General features: G+C 43.6%; 2 protein-coding genes across 8 annotated transcripts in view; one reads left to right on the top strand and one right to left on the bottom strand.

Moving 5' to 3' along the window:
* The window catches only part of LOC139444878 (sarcospan-like), a 54,445-nt gene extending 49,277 nt beyond the window's left edge, over positions 1-5,168 (top strand). The window contains exons 2-3 of the mRNA XM_071225878.1: positions 1,573-1,659; positions 3,553-5,168. Coding sequence (XP_071081979.1) covers positions 1,573-1,659; positions 3,553-3,906 — 441 coding nt within the window. The 3' untranslated portion in view covers positions 3,907-5,168. The remainder of the gene's footprint in view (positions 1-1,572; positions 1,660-3,552) is intronic.
* Positions 5,169-8,662: 3,494 nt separating this feature from the next.
* Positions 8,663-18,236, bottom strand: part of LOC139445560 (inositol 1,4,5-trisphosphate-gated calcium channel ITPR1-like) — a 253,058-nt gene continuing 243,484 nt past the window's right edge. For all 7 annotated transcript variants that reach the window (XM_071226708.1, XM_071226711.1, XM_071226710.1 and 4 more), the window contains one exon: positions 8,663-12,992. In XM_071226708.1, the coding sequence (XP_071082809.1) occupies positions 12,921-12,992 (72 nt within the window). In that variant the 3' untranslated portion in view covers positions 8,663-12,920. The remainder of the gene's footprint in view (positions 12,993-18,236) is intronic.

Genomic DNA, 18,236 nt, shown 5'->3' with positions numbered 1-18,236 from the left:
CTGTTGCCATGACTACCATGGATCCTGTCACAATAATGCATCGTTGACTTCAGACTATCAGTTATGTTATATACAGTTACATCTATTCAGCTGTTCGTTGACTTCAGACTATCAGCTATGTTATATACAGTTACATCTGTTCAGCTGTTCGTTGACTTCAGACTATCAGTTATGTTATATACAGTTACATCTGTTCAGCTGTTCGTTGACTTCAGACTATCAGTTATGTTATATACAGTTACATCTATTCAGCTGTTCGTTGACTTCAGACTATCAGCTATGTTATATACAGTTACATCTGTTCAGCTGTTCGTTGACTTCAGACTATCAGTTATGTTATATACAGTTACATCTGTTCAGCTGTTCGTTGACTTCAGACTATCAGTTATGTTATATACAGTTACATCTATTCAGCTGTTCGTTGACTTCAGACTATCAGTTATGTTATATACAGTTACATCTATTCAGCTGTTCGTTGACTTCAGACTATCAGCTATGTTATATACAGTTACATCTGTTCAGCTGTTCGTTGACTTCAGACTATCAGTTATGTTATATACAGTTACATCTATTCAGCTGTTCGTTGACTTCAGACTATCAGTTATGTTATATACAGTTACATCTATTCAGATGTACATTGTGTTATTCCTTGTCCCCCTGGCATATGATGTGGTGGGATATAGTCGACGCATCGTCTTTCTATCTGTCCCTCTGTAATCATTTCGTTTCTGGAGCATAACTCGAAAACTGTTCAATATTTCAACAAAACTTGGCAAATATGTCAAACAGATCCTGACCTGAGGTGGTGTCTTTTGGTATTTTAGGACTTTTTGCATTTTTATTTTTCTCGATTTCCATGGAAACACTTTGAACTTAGCCTCAAAAGTGGAGGGTAGGTGTCGTTTCCAGAGCACAACTTGAAAACTGTGGAAGACTTTAATCCACAACCGGTACATATATTAACCAAGGGTTGAAGGAGTTTACTGTTACAGCTATTTACCATCTCTGACACATTGTTACAACTATTTACCATCTCTGACACATTGTTACAGCTATTTACCATCTATGACACATTGTTACAACTATTTACCATCTCTGACACACTGTTACAGCTATTTACCATCCCTGACACATTGTTACAGCTATTTACCATCTCTGACACATTGTTACAGCTATTTACCATCTCTGACACATTGTTACAGCTATTTACCATCCCTGACACATTGTTACAGCTATTTACCATCTCTGACACATTGTTACAGCTATTTACCATCTCTGACACATTGTTACAGCTATTTACCATCCCTGACACATTGTTACAGCTATTCACCTTCTCTGACACATTGTTACAGCTATTTACCATTTCTGACACATTGTTACAGCTATTCACCATCTCTGACACATTGTTACAGCTATTTACCATCCCTGACACATTGTTACAGCTATTTACCATCCCTGACACATTGTTACAGCTATTTACCATCTCTGACACATTGTTACAGCTATTTACCATCTCTGACACATTGTTACAGCTATTCACCTTCTCTGACACATTTTGCTATTCTGTTACAGCTGTGCATTGCGGGAGTGTCAGGGATATACTACTGTGCCACAAACTTCACATCATTCTCAGGGACGAGGAAAGCATTTGTCACCAAGGTAGGTGTTGGGGTGTTTTGTGGGCTGTCTCTCAGAGTGAGTGAGTGAGTGAGTGAGTGAGTTGGGTTTAACACCACTTTTAACAGTATTCCAGGTATATCACGGCATGCCAGCTTAAGGTGGGAGGAAAGCCCAAGGTGATGCAGGTCTCAGACGTTTACCACTTTGGTGAAACTCACGAGCACGGGTATGGTGCTGACAAACCTAGAAACATAATCAGGGCAAACAGGGATTCAAACCCACATGCACAGCGAATTAATGCTCCTTAGACAACTGGGTCACCCATTCCCCCTTCCTGTCTGAGGGATACCCTACCTACACGAGGATATAGAAATATCAGCAGTAAAGTAGAGATATCATAATATATAATTATAGTTAATTGTGTGCGATATTTTGTGATATATAATTATGCCCCCAGTTGTGCACTGGTGCCTTTTCATGATTTGGGATTTTTATTTTTTTCCTTCATGATGGCAAGTTAGACTTATACTGAAGATAAGAGTAGTGCCTGTTTCCAGAGCAGAAGTCCAAAATCGTTGAATATTTCTGGATGAAATTTGCTATACAGATCAGCCTTTTGATGATTTTGAAAAATACTGAACAGCATTAATATTTTCTTCACTGAACTGAATGTATCCAGTGGCAATGAATCAAAAGTGGGGTATAAGTAGCCAAACTCCATTCCTGAATTGAATCAGACTGAGGGTATGACAACTCCTGATGACTCTTGTTATGAAGTTTGTGATGGCCTTAGATAGGTCATCAAGAGGGGAGGTGGAGTAGCTTATCCTGGTGGATAGTGCTCAGTGCACTGAAGGTCTGGCTTCAATTCTCTATGGGTACAATGTGGGGGCCTTTTCTGGTGTCCGCCACTGTGAAATTGCTGGAATATTGCTGAAAGTGGCGTAAAATGATACTCACTCACTTATCAAGAGTAGAGTCCATTGTTAGCTCAGTAATGTAATGTGCTATAACTGTCTGTGAAGAGTTTTGTCCCTTAAATTTGTTTTGTGGGGGGTGCGGGTGGCCTAGTCGTCTAAGGCGCCCAATTTATCTGTGCAGAGTTGCATACCTTGGGCACGCCAGAAATCTATGATTGTGGGCTTGAATCCTGGTTCGCTCTAATTACGTTGCTAGGTTTGTCAGCACCATAGCCAGTGTCACTGAAGTGGTAAATGTCTGAGACCTGCATCACTTCGGGCTTTCCACCCACATTAAGCTGACATGCCTTGATATAACTGGAATACTGTTCAAAGTGGGGTTCACCAAACTCACTGTCTCACTAGTTTGGTTTCCCGGCACCAGTTCTTGTGGGTTTCCCAAAGCGATAAATGAGCCATCAACAACCTTTGTAATTTTCTCTCACATTAAGCTGACATATATATATGATTGAAATACATCACTCAACTCATTTAATAACAGGACCAGACCGCCTCTGTGGTCTAGTAGCAGTGCATCCGCCAGGAGACCTGAAGGTCCAGGAGTCGATCACCAGCCACATCACACCAAAACATGTTAAAGATGGTACTTGTTGTTACCCTGTCTAGCGCTCGGCATTAAGGGGCTAAAACAAGTACTGGTCAGGTATACTGTCAGTATACTGTGTCTGAGTGGGGTATTCATGTTAAACTGCGGCATGGTATCTCAGTGGGCTAGCACTATCAAATCGGCATCAGTCTGGACTAGTACAAGCAGCCACACATACGCATACACACACACACACACACACACACACACACACACACACACACAAGCAGCCACACACGTCGCTATGTAAGTGCACTCATCTTGGACGCGACGTTAAACCCCATTTCACCTCACCTAACAACAGGACTGACTTCTCTGACCGGGGCTGCCCTTCCTTCTTCTGTTAAACTCCATGTTCTGTTGCAGACTGTGTGTCTCTTTTTCTCCGTGCTGGCCACCTTCCTCTGCATCATCGCCACCACCTTCCCCGTCATCCACCTCAGCCGCATCTTCACCTACGCCTCATGTCGCCGCTCCAACAACAACTGCTTGTGTTCCATGACAGCTGACTTTGAGACCCGAGTGTTTGAATATTTGGAGGTGGAGGACTGTGGTATCATCCAGGAGGAGGTGAGGCTGTACCTCCTCCTCGTGGGAGGGCTGTGTCTGCTAGGGTTCGTCATATCACTGTGGTTTGTCATACTTGTGTGGCAGGCCCGATACGGCAAGTTTTATTCAGGACTTCGTCGGCAACAATCATTAAAGAACTATTTGAGGTGATGTGATAGAATCTATGGAATGAATGACGTATTGACACTTATATTCTTTAAGGGCATGACTGTTTTGTTAAAAACTAGGTCCTGGTCAGGAAGACGTGATGATAGTCTTGAACTTTGACTATCCTGGAGTTCAATACTTGAGGGGATTGGGTACACGATTGCTCTGGTATGAATGACTTTGTAGTGAACTAGATGTTTATCCATGTTCAGGGCTGCAAGGTGTTGAGAATATGCCCTTATCATGAATTTGTGACAATTTGGTGAATGTCTAATGTACAAGTATGAGGTATGTTCTGTTAATGAGAAATCATTGAATCAATTTAGCTGTTTTCAGGTACTGATCTTGAATTAAACATCCTCACATTTTGAACATACACTGATCTATTGACATAACACCCCGAGCAACAAGGGATACTGAGACATAATATTATAATGGAATCCGTGCAAGTTTAGTCAAGGTTGAAACTTGTTAATTAACTCATCATGAATTCGATTAAGTTGTTTGTTTCATGGAGCACTTGTTCATCTGCCTGCCAGACATGCCTACTTCTTCACAGTGTGATGAATAAGAAACGTTTCCCACAGCAAAAGGTTCACTAGTTTGTGTTGTAGCAGGTTGTAGCTTCTGGTAGATAATGGTGGCACTTTTAGGGCGAGGTCAATCCCGCTTGTATTACATAGACACATGCCAGGAAGAGTTATCTCCCATGACAAGGCAGTGGTCGATGATACCAGGCCAGGCAGCAGGGACCCACATTCCACAAAGCAATCTTAGCGCTACGATTGTCGTAAGATCTGTTTAAAGTATGGAAGTTATGATCACCTTAGAGCTATGATCGCTTGGTGGAACGGGGCCCTGTAAAGTGTGAATTAAGGGGGTGCATTCCTCAGACTCGTCACCCTGTCGACCAGTGTTATACATGACGAACCAATCAGAAAATGACAACAAAAAATAAAACACATATTTGGGGAGGATCATGAAAAAATGACATTTTAAAAATCTTTGTTTGACAGAACATTATTTCAGCCATTGTTCAAGACATACTGAAACGAGGAGTCAAAGAATATCTTTTTCCTCAAACACATTATTTCACAGCAGACATGAGGAGAGATTATTTCTTCCAAGGTTATCAGAAACACATTATTTTTAATAAAAAATACCAGGTGCCCCTCCCCACAGAGAATATAGAGTGATTGTCCCCTGACCCAGCAGGTGCCTGTCTCTGGTCTCACTTCGCACGTTGGTGAAAGGGGGACGGTGAAAGGGGGACGGTGAAAGGGGGACAGTGAAAGGGGGACGGGTCAGCAGAGCACTGGGTTTGTTCCAGAATGAACGTGCACGCCCATCTGTACCCATGTATGAGGTATAGGGCTGACAGTGTCTCCATCAGCAGACACAGCAGTTTATTTATCAGGAAAGCGTTGTCAGCAGCCAAAGTCTTCAACTGATGTGCATTCATTTAAATCAACTCAGCCATGACACGACACTACTTTAGGATTGGTCAAGTTGATTTCTATGATGTTTACTAACAACTGATTGTGTCTGTTACATGACACTCACAGAAGACATTGTACCTGACAACTGATTGTGTCTGATCGAAAGATAGAGAAGATCACATGTTTTTCTTAATTGCCATAATGCAGATCAATCAATAAGTGCCCATTCAATTCAGGAGCAGTCAATATTCAATGTTACATAAGATGTCACCAACTTATTGATATTTTTAATTTGTAGGACTCATTTTGTAATAGATCTTTTTAACCATTGACATCTGGGGATCACTGTTCATGTCTCAGCACTTATTCTCAAGTGGGTACTATCTTCCATAGGAACAGTTCTCTTCTGTTGCCAAGTTACTCTCAGGTATTAAAAGCTGCTGTAACCATGGAGACTGTGTTGCTATGACAACCATTGTTTACATGCCCATACATGAAGGAGTGTTTAGTCCTTGGTTTGTAAATTTATCCGTCATTCAGATATTTCCCTTTCTCGAGCAGTTTGTTCAGTAAATGTAAACAACTAATTATCATCGGTAGATAGGCACCTGAGAAAATGTCCATTCGAAAAATGTTTGCTCTTGTGGGGAGAGATGAAAGTGTTATCATTGAATTTGTATTTGAGCACATGAACTTGCAGCCTGTAGTCTCACAGCTGAGTTTCATTTCTAAGACTTCTCGAACTTCAAGTAGATATTTCAGATTTCAAATCCTCTCTATCTCCGGGGTCACATTTCTGAAAACCTACACTAACCCCTGGTTTCATTCATGTGGTTGTCATAATCTCAAACTAACCACCTGGATTTTCAGTAACATTTACTGACCAATCAAACGTCGACGTAAGGACAGGGTAAGGTAGGTAACTCATATTACCAAGAAACCAAACCCACAGCCAATTTTGATGGACATGGAGACATCCTTTCCATCAAAAAGATTTTTAGGGCCTTTTTTTTATTTCAGTCTGTTTTTCAATGTTGGATTTTCTGCAAATTCTATTTTAATGAATGGGACTGGCTACCATGTTGTTGATGTCGCCATGCAAACATTGAGGCTGGTTTGTAACTCGCATTCTGATTGGTCCGTTAGTGATCGTGAGAACCATGGGAATGGATCCACGGGTTAGAAAAAGTTTACCGAAATGAGAGCCTTGGAGATATAGAGGATACTGACTTTAGGACAGATAGAGAGTAAGTTATTCTATGTACAGCTGCAAGCTCATGATTTGAGGTATTTACTGTGTAAAGCTGCTGAGAGATTTTGTATATTTATGTGGCATTATTTATCATGTATTTCATGTTTGCAGATGTTCAGTTTGCAGGGCGAGAGTTGTCTCCCTTTGTAACTGGTTCTCATTCTGGCGGTTGTGATCACATGGAAGTTGAGTCTGTGTCCTGTTTGTTATCATGCTTGGTCAGTGTTGGACGACCATCTTGTTCTTGTAGAGATGTCCAACTGGTCTGTTTTTGTGAGTTGTTTTAGCGTGACAATTTTTTAGATGTAAAATATACATGTTAACAGCCATATAATAAAAATCACAGTTTTTGATTTAGGAGCCCACTATATACTTTCTCATGTTTAAATATGACTTGTTTTATTTGCTAATTATTTACCAGTCATGCTGCAGTAGGCAATATTCCACTTATATCATGGCTGTAAATAATAAACAAACCAGTGGTTGATATTGGGGCCAATGTCTGACACCATCAGTGTATGACAACAGGCAAGCCATTTAGTCCCCTCCTACAAGAATTGGTTACTGGGGACAATGTCTGAAACACAGCAGAGTAAACTGAGAGCTTTAAGGGCCAGTACAAAAAACTGCAGGTCCAAACATTATAGCTGAAGTAGGGAGGCATACTCTTGCAATATGTGTATTACAAAACACAACCAGTCAACCAGGGTCTCGGTGGTGATAGATGAAGCCTTGATGTCTGAAAGTAGATTTTAATGAGCCCCCCACCCTAAGAGGTCAGCTCTTACCTTGGTCCAGGTCACCATGACATAGCCGCAGTCATTCTGGTGATGGTATCGTGATTAATTTCTTTCTCAAACCAACCATGAAAACAGACCAGTCATCACAATTAATACTGTATAGTTTCCGTACATAATTGCTGGTTTTTTTTTTTTATTTCAATTATTGCGCTGTTTGGTTGTTAACTGGAGGATATATGGAATAGAACCCAGAAGTGTGAAACAAGCAAACACTGTGACACTGGACCGTGGGTTGTCTAATGAATGTACAGATGAATTTACACAGTTACAAATATCTTTAGAGAAACTTATGTTTGAGTCACTGAAAAATGGCAGTTTATTTATTCAGCCTAGACTGGAGTACAGTGTACATCTTACCACTGTTTGTTGTTGATGTGCAGACCGTGGCTCGTTGGGTTCTGGAATACCTCAGCAGGAAGTAGGATGTCAGAAGTGCATATTAAATTATTCCATAGAAGTATCCTGTTCTTGTTTGTTGACATTGGAGCACCACTGATCATGTGATGTACATTTGTTTGTTGTTTAACACACTCAGCAATATTCCAGCTATATGACAGCGGTCTGGACCACACAATCCAGTGATTGACATCATGAGTATGGATCTACACAATTGGGATCGATGACATGCACAATTGGTACTCTTTGATCTGGTTGTCATAGAAACCCCTCTGAGCAGTGCTTATTGGGCCCAGGGGCCAGACAGCAACATGCAAAATTCTGCAATGCCTGTCCATGTTGTCCTCACCGATCAGTCTACACACCTTGGTCCCGTTCCACAAAGCGATCGTAGCACTAAGACAATCGTAACTCCCTTACTTTAACATAGACTTATGGCAGTCTTAGCGCTAAGAAAATCATAAGTCCCATACTTTAACATAGACTTATGGCAGTCTTAGCGCTGAGATGTCTTTGTGGAACAGGGCCCTGGTGGCAGGAGTCTAGATGATGGTATACCTTTCTAAGGTGACAGTTGACAGGCCAGTGTTGATCGTTTGAAAGTGGTCAACATCCAGGCCAATTCAAGAGGCAAGATGTCACACGAGACATTTGTTGTCAGGTTCGAGTGTGAGACCCACATCTGGTGTCCCCTGCTGTCTTATTGTGGGCAAATTTCCAAAAGAGATGTTAAACCATACTCACTCACAACTCAAACTTATTTTTCAACATCCATTCTCATGTTACCCATGCATGTTATAAAATACACCCATACAAAATAACAAAGACAAAAGTTTATATCATATAAAAAGTTTAAATATTTATTACTGTATTTTGGCTTGGGTTATTGACTTGAAGAGCACGAGGAGAGGGCTGTCATTGGATGTTGCCTGCAGCAGAAGGTTCAACATACTGTATTGCATAACTCCCTCACAGATCTATATCCAATAACAGAGACCATGTACAGAGACCCTCAGCATAGGGTCTCTGCCAATAATGACATCAATACGGATGTTAGTCCCACAATAAAATCTGGAAATTATGACAATGGCATCCGAGGGTGCGTAAATCAGAGTAAGTACAGCGAAATCGTTTAAGTATTAGGAATATATGGAATCTGTTGTATGAGGGAATGAAATGATTGTATTGTACTATAAATTGTAACATTCAATACACTGATAATACAACTAGATTTTCAATAATGTAGTGAAGGCCTCTTCTCGAAATCTGAGATATGTTCTAAGTAATGTAGAAATGTGGTTAAGTTTGAATAAGTATTAACGTTTTAAGAAATATATCTAAGGTAAACATTTATACACACAGGATTGTAAATTCACAACTGTTAACAGAACAGCGAACTCGTTGCCTCAAACCATGGAATGTCAACACAATGATTCAATAAAACAGGACACCTTGGGACCACACCCAGCATTCCTGTGGGGTAAAACAGTCCTGGAGACACTACATGATGGGGGTTCAATGATGAAAAGACTCCAGTTATAAAAGGATAAAATCAATCCTTAATAAGGGTGATATTGTTAAAAACTTCTTAAAATGATGACTAGCTAATATTTTATCATTGACATCGGCCCAACTCTTGCAAGTAAATACCCGAGGGGACTTACACTGAAATGTTTGTGGCACTACCATGGCTAACCATTACTGGTAATTCCTTTATGGGGCTGGGCTCTTTTTTCTCAGAGAAACACATAATTTTCACATAACACAGTGTTTGCTTCTAAAAAATTACCAATTATTTTTTCAGTTTTTTATCCAATTCATTTTGGGCCAAATTTTGTGAGTTCTTCCAGACTGAATTATCTCCCTTCCCTAAAGGTCAAATTGTCGCTCCCTAAATTCAGAAGTCCTTGTCTAGAACTGTCAGCGCTAGCAGACAAGTATTCCATAAAGCCTGCAAGCAAATGCTCAATCACTATGGTGACTGTTTTCTAAAAACTTGCTACATAAATGCATTTTGACTGTTTGGCAGATATGTTATAAGTGTGCATTTGTATTGTGTATTAAAATAGTGCATACTAAAGTGCATATTCTGAACTAGGAAATACATTACACAAGGAAGATAGCTGTTATCTAATGATTGAATATTTTGAAACATCAAATATGAGTTCTTGTAGCCCCATAAACAAGCAGTTTAACCTCTGTGACTGTCAGTTTTAACACTTCATTAATGGGACATTTTCACATTACCATTATTCAAATATTTCTGAAATAGAATGTTGTTTAGGAAATATTCCCTGACAACCAAGCCTGTTCACCTGGCCCTAGAGAGAACCTGGTTGTGTTGTTGGGCTCAAACAAGTCCGCCAGATCAGATTTGGTGTCAAATCCCACCTGTACAACACTGTTGGACATAATAATGACCCAGCACATTAAAGGAACTTCTCATGTACTGTTTGTTTGTTTGTTTGTTTTACGCCGCACTCAGCACTATTCCAGCTATATGACAGCGGTCTGTAAATAATCAAGTGTTGACCAGACAATCCAGTGATTGATATCATGAGCATTGATCTTAGCAATAGGGATACAATGACATGCATCAACAAAGTCAGCTAGCCTGACCACCTGATCCCATTAGTCACCTCTTATAACAAGCATAGTGGCCTTTTATGGCAAGCATTGGCTGCTGAAGACCGATTCTACCTCTGGTCTTCACGGGTCTACTCTTGTGAAGAGAATATTATTATACTGTTCTACTCGATGCAGCATGATCTGAAGCATTCACCAGAACAGGCAAGTCTTAAAATCACAGACTTCTTCCGCTCCGTGCTGGACTATCATTCCTGTGTTTGGACAATCAAACCATACAGTTATGTACAAGTCTGCTGTCTCAGACATTTGGATAACATTCAACTCTGACCTACTGTCAAATGGGAACTGTGTAGGGATGTGTTAGTGTAGCTCTTCTTTCAAAACATAGACTTTGAAGGAGAAAGAACAGCTGATATATACTTTGTATCCATTTCTTTACACCATTCAACAAAATCAATATATTAAATTCTGCTTATTAGTTTACTCTCTATACAATTTTATCATGTTTCAGTCCAGATCGATATTTCATTATAGGAAAATATATGCAAAGAAACTATTCTACAAATATTTACAAGAGATGTTTTCTTTATGATGAACATCGTTTTGTATTGTGGATCTTGCAACTTCTTAGCACCAAAACACCCTATAAGTCTAAACACATCACTGACTGGCCCTGACATCACTGACTGGCTAATTGAACAGATTTTGTTCACATGATTTGTCTGTTAGATTTGTTTCTTTTTCTTAAAATGGTATTCGCATTTTAAATAAGAATTGATACATATATAAGGAGGAACAAGGGGTCAAAAAGAGAGCATTTCAGTCAGAATTTTGACAGGAACAAGTGTAGGGCGGGTCTATGAATCAACTGTCTGGCTTCAGACAAAAGTAATCCCCAAACTCTCATCACTAACACAAGGACATTCAAACATGGAAAGTTGCATATATATCTTTGAAAACTAATTCTCAGTTACCATGGTTACATATGTACATATACCAGGTCGCCACTCTTGCATTCAAAGAAACATTTAAACATGAAGGAAAAACTTGAAGACTGGGGGAAGTGATACATTAATTGGCCTTGGTAAAGATTCGGTGAAGATTCGGTGAAGACTTGTTGAAGACTCGTCATGTAGGGTGATAGCGTGGTCTCTACAAGATCTGTAGAATGCGGACATCTATGGACATATTAAACATTCTCTAGACACAGGTAAGAAACACAATGGGAAAAAAACCATGTTTCCTGTTTCTGTCCATGTACAATAGACTTTTGACCTGTTGTAACAAGGGGCGGCCATTACTGTGGCAGAAACGTAGCCCTGAAATCTTTGAGTCTTTCTGTGATCATATTTCGTAACAACATGCCACCCACCAAATATAGCAATTTTAACATCCCCTGACTTTTATTCTTAATTTGCGTCCATGCCTCTTTTACCCACTTTTGTTCTGAAGAGGAATGACGAGTACAAACAATACAACATGTTCAGAAAATAATATTTGTGGCACTCTTTGATGACTAATTCCACCCCTGCCTTCTACCAGAGAGATTACGGTAAACTACACTGCACCTGCCATGTGAGCAGGGCTAGTCTCCCTCTTACATGACATATCTACAACACCAACAGCATTATCTGATGATAATGGTATCACGGGATCGTAATTTGTGACCATGATAAAATATATTTGCAAAATTGTTCAACTGTTGTGTTAATGGCTTAGCCTTTCTGTACAGCACCAAACACACACATATATATATATATGCATTGTATTGATACAATGTAATTCACTTCACTGCCGGTGTCTATATATATATATATATCTATATTACTCACTGGCGTTTCACATCAGTTACCGTGGTAACATACAACGTCTAATGTCTTAATTTTCATATAAAAGTTCTTTTAAGATAGTCCGGGAAAATGCTTTCTTCATTGAAGAAAAACTCTGATTTTGATAGAAAAATATGTGCACAAACTGTGAAGAAATTGGATGACATCCATTGCAGTGAATGGTTGGGACAATGACGCCCATCTGGCCGTTAAGGCCTACATACATGCACAGACCACGTGGGAGTGAGCTTCTCCGGGGAAAGTCAATGGACAAGGGACGTGGATGGATGTTTGATGGGATCCCTGGTTGGTGTCCAGGTTGTCAGAGTGAAAGATAATCTGTGAGCCCTGACACTAACTACATGGGGTGCCTCGTCCACCTGAATCCAACACTGCTACCTTGGCATCATCTCCATACACACTTTCCTAAATCTGAATGGATAGTCAAGACTAACTGAGCACTAGCTGCAGAAACAGCAGGATAGAACATACTCCATTACAGATGTGACTGAATGCTTGAACCAACCACAGCACTAGGACAGTCTCACTCCCTCCATTAGTGTGACCATGTTGTAATACATTGGAATAATGAGGTCCCAGGCTGCCCGGGGCAGGTGATGTGATGAAGACATCGAGGACATCAGTCATCCTCCTATCCAGGCTGCCCGGGGCAGGTGATGTCATGAATAAAGGAAGGTGCTGGTCTATGGTCCTAGTTGACGTAGGACACAGGGTTATGTTGGAGCAGACCCATCCTCTGTTTCTGTTTCCGTTGTTCTGTCATCTAAAACACAAACAGGAAAACTTGATGTATCAAAATTGTTTACTCTCTGGCAGATAGTTTTAAAACTACTTACTTACGTGTTCATTTTAATAATAACTGCTCGTACATTCTCACGTAACTGTTTACATTATTTCAAATGAATCAAGAAGCGTTTTTTTGTTGTTGAGAATTTTCAAAATTCATGTCTGAATGCAGGCAGGTAACTTTGAATTAGGCAGGCAACTCTTGTGGGTCACCTGCCCGTCTTGGTGGGTTTTAAAATTATTTTAATCACTGCGCAGAGAAAGTATACCGACTTTGACCAGTTCTTGTTTTATCCCGTTAATGCCAATTGCCAGGACCATGGAACCAACGATCTTCAGCAGTGGTAGAAACTAACATTTTTATGAACACACAATGCCTTTTAGAAAGTGCCATTAGTGGTCAAATGTAACAAATGTTATTTATCTGGGATAACACTTTCTGAGTAAAGTACAGATTCTCATACTTTTTGGGGGTTGAGTCCCGTCCGGGATTTGAACCCACACTGCCAGAGTGAAGTGCCTAATTGCCAGCACATAAAGTCAGCGATCTAACCCACTCAGCCACTGAGGATTCCACAAAAAATGAAAGTCCAACAACTGGTAGTCTAGATTACGTACTTTGTGTACCCCTCTGACAAGTGTAAATTGGCACCGCTCCCATGGTTGAAAGCTTTGAACACACAATGCCTTTTAGAAAGTGGTCAAATGTAACAAATGTTATATCTGGGATAACATTCTCTGAGTCCCAGAGGGAGAGAGGGAGGGAGAGGGAAGAAGAGAGAAAGAGAGAGAGAGAGAGAGGGAGAGATGTAGCTACCTGCTCCTTGAGTTCCGACAGCTGGTGAGAGAGGGAGGGAGAGGGAAGAAGAGAGAGAGAGGGAGAGATGTAGCTACCTGCTCCTTGAGTTACGACAGCTGGTGAGAGAGAGGGAAGGAGAGGGAAGAAGAGAGAGAGAGGGAGAGATGTAGCTACCTGCTCCTTGAGTTACGACAGCTGGTGAGAGAGAGGGAGGGAGAGGGGAGAGAGTGGGAGAGATGTAGCTACCTGCTCCTTGAGTTACGAGAGCTAGTGAGAGAGAGGGAGGGAGAGGGAAGAAGAGAGAAAAAGAGAGAGGGAGAGATGTAGCTACCTGCTCCTTGACTTACGACAGCTGGTGAGAGAGAGGGAGGGAGAGGGGAGAAGAGAGAGAGAGAGAGGGGGAGATGTAGCAACCTGCTCCTTGAGTTTCGACAGCTGGTGAGAGAGAGGGAGGGAGAGGGGAGAAGAGAGAGAGAGAGAGGGGGAGATGTAGCAACCTGCTCCTTGAGTTACGACAGCTGGTGAGAGAGAGGGAGGAGAGGGAAGAAAGAGAGGGAGAGATGTAGCTACCTGCTCCTTGAGTTTCCGACAGCTGGTGAGAGAGAGCGAGGAGAAGGAAGAGAGAGAGAAAGAGAGGGAGAGGGAGAGATGTAGCTACCTGCTCCTTGAGTTTCCGACAGCTGGTGAGAGAGGGAGGAGAGGGAAGAAGAAAGAGAGTGGGAGAGATGTAGCTACCTGCTCCTTGAGTTACGACAGCTGGTGAGAGAGAGGGAGGAGAGGGAAGAAAGAGAGAGGGAGATGTAGCTACCTGCTCCTTGAGTTTCCGACAGCTGGTGAGAGAGAGCGAGGAGAAGGAAGAGAGAGAGAAAGAGAGGGAGAGGGAGAGATGTAGCTACCTGCTCCTTGAGTTTCCGACAGCTGGTGAGAGAGAGCGAGGAGAGGGAAGAGAGAGAGAAAGAGAGAGAGAGGGAGAGATGTAGCTACCTGCTTCTTGAGTTCCGACAGCTGGTGAGAGAGAGGGAGGAGAGGGAAGAAGAGAGAGAGAGGGAGAGATGTAGCTACCTGCTCCTTGAGTTACGACAGCTGGTGAGAAAGAGGGAGGGAAGAAGAGAGAGAGTGGGAGAGATGTAGCTACCTGCTCCTTGAGTTACGAGAGCTAGTGAGAGAGAGGGAGGGAGAGGGAAGAAGAGAGGAAGAGAGAGAGGGAGAGATGTAGCTACCTGCTCCTTGACTTACGACAGCTGGTGAGAGAGAGGGAGGAGAGGGAAGAAGAGAGAAAGAGAGAGAGGGAGGGAGATGTAGCTACCTGCTCCTTGAGTTACGACAGCTGGTGAGAGAGAGGGAGGGAGAGGGAAGACGAGAGAGGGGAGATGTAGCTACCTGCTCTTTGAGTTACGACAGCTGGTGAGAGAGAGGGAGGAGAGGGAAGAAGAGAGAGAGAGAGGGAGGGAGATGTAGCTACCTGCTCCTTGAGTTTCGACAGCTGGTGAGAGAGAGGGAGGGAGAGGGGAGAAGAGAGAGAGAGAGAGGGGGAGATGTAGCAACCTGCTCCTTGAGTTCCGACAGCTGGTGAGAGAGAGGGAGGAGAGGGAAGAAAGAGAGAGGGAGATGTAGCAACCTGCTCCTTGAGTTACGACAGCTGGTGAGAGAGGGAGGAGAGGGAAGAAGAGAGAAAGAGAGAGTAGGAGAGATGTAGCTACCTGCTCCTTGAGTTACGACAGCTGGGGAGAGAGAGGGAGGAGAGGGAAGAAGAGAGAAAGAGAGAGAGGGAGGGAGATGTAGCTACCTGCTCCTTGAGTTACGACAGCTGGTGAGAGAGAGGGAGGGAGAGGGAAGACGAGAGAGGGGAGATGTAGCTACCTGCTCTTTGAGTTACGACAGCTGGTGAGAGAGAGGGAGGAGAGGGAAGAAGAGAGAGAGAGAGGGAGGGAGATGTAGCTACCTGCTCCTTGAGTTTCGACAGCTGGTGAGAGAGAGGGAGGGAGAGGGGAGAAGAGAGAGAGAGAGAGGGGGAGATGTAGCAACCTGCTCCTTGAGTTCCGACAGCTGGTGAGAGAGAGGGAGGAGAGGGAAGAAAGAGAGAGGGAGATGTAGCAACCTGCTCCTTGAGTTACGACAGCTGGTGAGAGAGGGAGGAGAGGGAAGAAGAGAGAAAGAGAGAGTAGGAGAGATGTAGCAACCTGCTCCTTGAGTTACGACAGCTGGGGAGAGAGAGGGAAGAAGAGAAAGAGAGATAGAGAGAGGGAGAGATGTAGCAACCTGCTCCTTGAGTTACGACAGCTGGTGAGAGAGGGAGGAGAGGGAAGAAGAGAGAAAGAGAGAGTAGGAGAGATGTAGCAACCTGCTCCTTGAGTTACGACAGCTGGTGAGAGAGAGGGAGGAGAGGGAAGAAAGAGAGAGGGAGATGTAGCAACCTGCTCCTTGAGTTACGACAGCTGGTGATAGAGGGAGGAGAGGGAAGAAGAGAGAAAGAGAGAGTAGGAGAGATGTAGCAACCTGCTCCTTGAGTTACGACAGCTGGTGAGAGAGAGGGAGAGAGAGGGAAGAAGAGAAAGAGAGAGAGAGGGAGAGATGTAGCAACCTGCTCCTTGAGTTACGACAGCTGGTGAGAGAGGGAGGAGAGGGAAGAAGAGAGGGAGAGGGAGGGAGATGTAGCTACCTGCTCCTTGAGTTACGACAGCTGGTGATAGAGGGAGGAGAGGGAAGAAGAGAGAAAGAGAGAGTAGGAGAGATGTAGCAACCTGCTCCTTGAGTTACGACAGCTGGTGAGAGAGAGGGAGTAGAGGGAAGAGAGAGAGAGAGGGGGAGATGTAGCAACCTGCTCCTTGAGTTACGACAGCTGGTGAGAGAGAGGGAGGAGAGGGAAGAAGAGAGAGAGAGAGAGAGAGAGAGAGTAGGAGAGATGTAACTACCTGCTCCTTGAGTTCGGACAGCTGGTGAGAGAGAGGAGGAGAGGGAAGAGAGAGAGGGAGAGATGTAGCAACCTGCTCCTTGAGTTACGACAGCTGGTGAGAGAGGGAGGGAGAGGGAAGAAGAGAGAAAGAGAGAGAGTAGGAGAGATGTAACTACCTGCTCCTTGAGTTACGACAGCTAGTGAGAGAGGGAGGGAGAGGGAAGAAGAGAGGGAGAGGGGGAGATGTAGCTACCTGCTCCTTGAGTTACGACAGCTGGTGAGAGAGAGGGAGGGAGGGAAGAAGAGAGGGAGAGGGAGAGATGTAGCAACCTGCTCCTTGAGTTACGACAGCTGGTGAGAGAGGGAGGAGAGGGAAGAAGAGAGGGAGAGGGAGGGAGATGTAGCTACCTGCTTCTTGAGTTACGACAGCTGGTGATAGAGGGAGGAGAGGGAAGAAGAGAGAAAGAGAGAGTAGGAGAGATGTAGCAACCTGCTCCTTGAGTTACGACAGCTGGTGAGAGAGAGGGAGTAGAGGGAAGAGAGAGAGAGAGGGGGAGATGTAGCAACCTGCTCCTTGAGTTACGACAGCTGGTGAGAGAGAGGGAGGAGAGGGAAGGAGAGAGAGAGAGAGAGAGAGAGTAGGAGAGATGTAACTACCTGCTCCTTGAGTTCGGACAGCTGGTGAGAGAGAGGGAGTAGAGGGAAGAGAGAGAGAGAGGGAGAGATGTAGCTACCTGCTCCTTGAGTTACGACAGCTAGTGAGAGAGGGAGGGAGAGGGAAGAAGAGAGGGAGAGGGGGAGATGTAGCTACCTGCTCCTTGAGTTACGACAGCTGGTGAGAGAGAGGGAGGGAGAGGGAAGAAGAGAGAGAGTAGGAGAGATGTAGCTACCTGCTCCTTGAGTTACTACAGGTGGTGAGAGAGAGGGAGGGAGGGAAGAAGAGAGGGAGAGGGAGAGATGTAGCTACCTGCTCCTTGAGTTACGACAGCTGGTGAGAGAGGGAGGGAGAGGGAAGAAGAGAGGGAGAGGGGGAGATGTAGCTACCTGCTCCTTGAGTTACGACAGCTGGTGAGACAGAGGGAGGGAGGGAAGAAGAGAGGGAGAGGGAGAGGGAGGGAGATGTAGCTACCTGCTCCTGAGTTACGACAGCTGGTGAGAGAGGGAGGGAGAGGGAAGAAGAGAGGGAGAGGGGGAGATGTAGCTACCTGCTCCTTGAGTTACGACAGCTGGTGAGACAGAGGGAGGGAGGGAAGAAGAGAGGGAGAGGGAGAGGGAGGGAGATGTAGCTACCTGCTCCTGAGTTACGACAGCTGGTGAGAGAGGGAGGGAGAGGGAAGAAGAGAGGGAGAGGGGGAGATGTAGCTACCTGCTCCTTGAGTTACGACAGCTGGTGAGACAGAGGGAGGGAGGGAAGAAGAGAGGGAGAGGGAGAGGGAGGGAGATGTAGCTACCTGCTCCTGAGTTACGACAGCTGGTGAGAGAGAAGAAGAGAGGGAGAGATGTAGCTACCTGCTCCTTGAGTTACGACA

This window comes from Haliotis cracherodii, unplaced genomic scaffold, assembly GCF_022045235.1.
Source record: "Haliotis cracherodii isolate W230 unplaced genomic scaffold, xgHalCrac1.p SCAF_6, whole genome shotgun sequence".
Classification (NCBI taxonomy): Eukaryota; Metazoa; Mollusca; class Gastropoda; order Lepetellida; family Haliotidae; genus Haliotis; species Haliotis cracherodii.
This window is presented reverse-complemented; position numbering and strand designations above follow the sequence as displayed.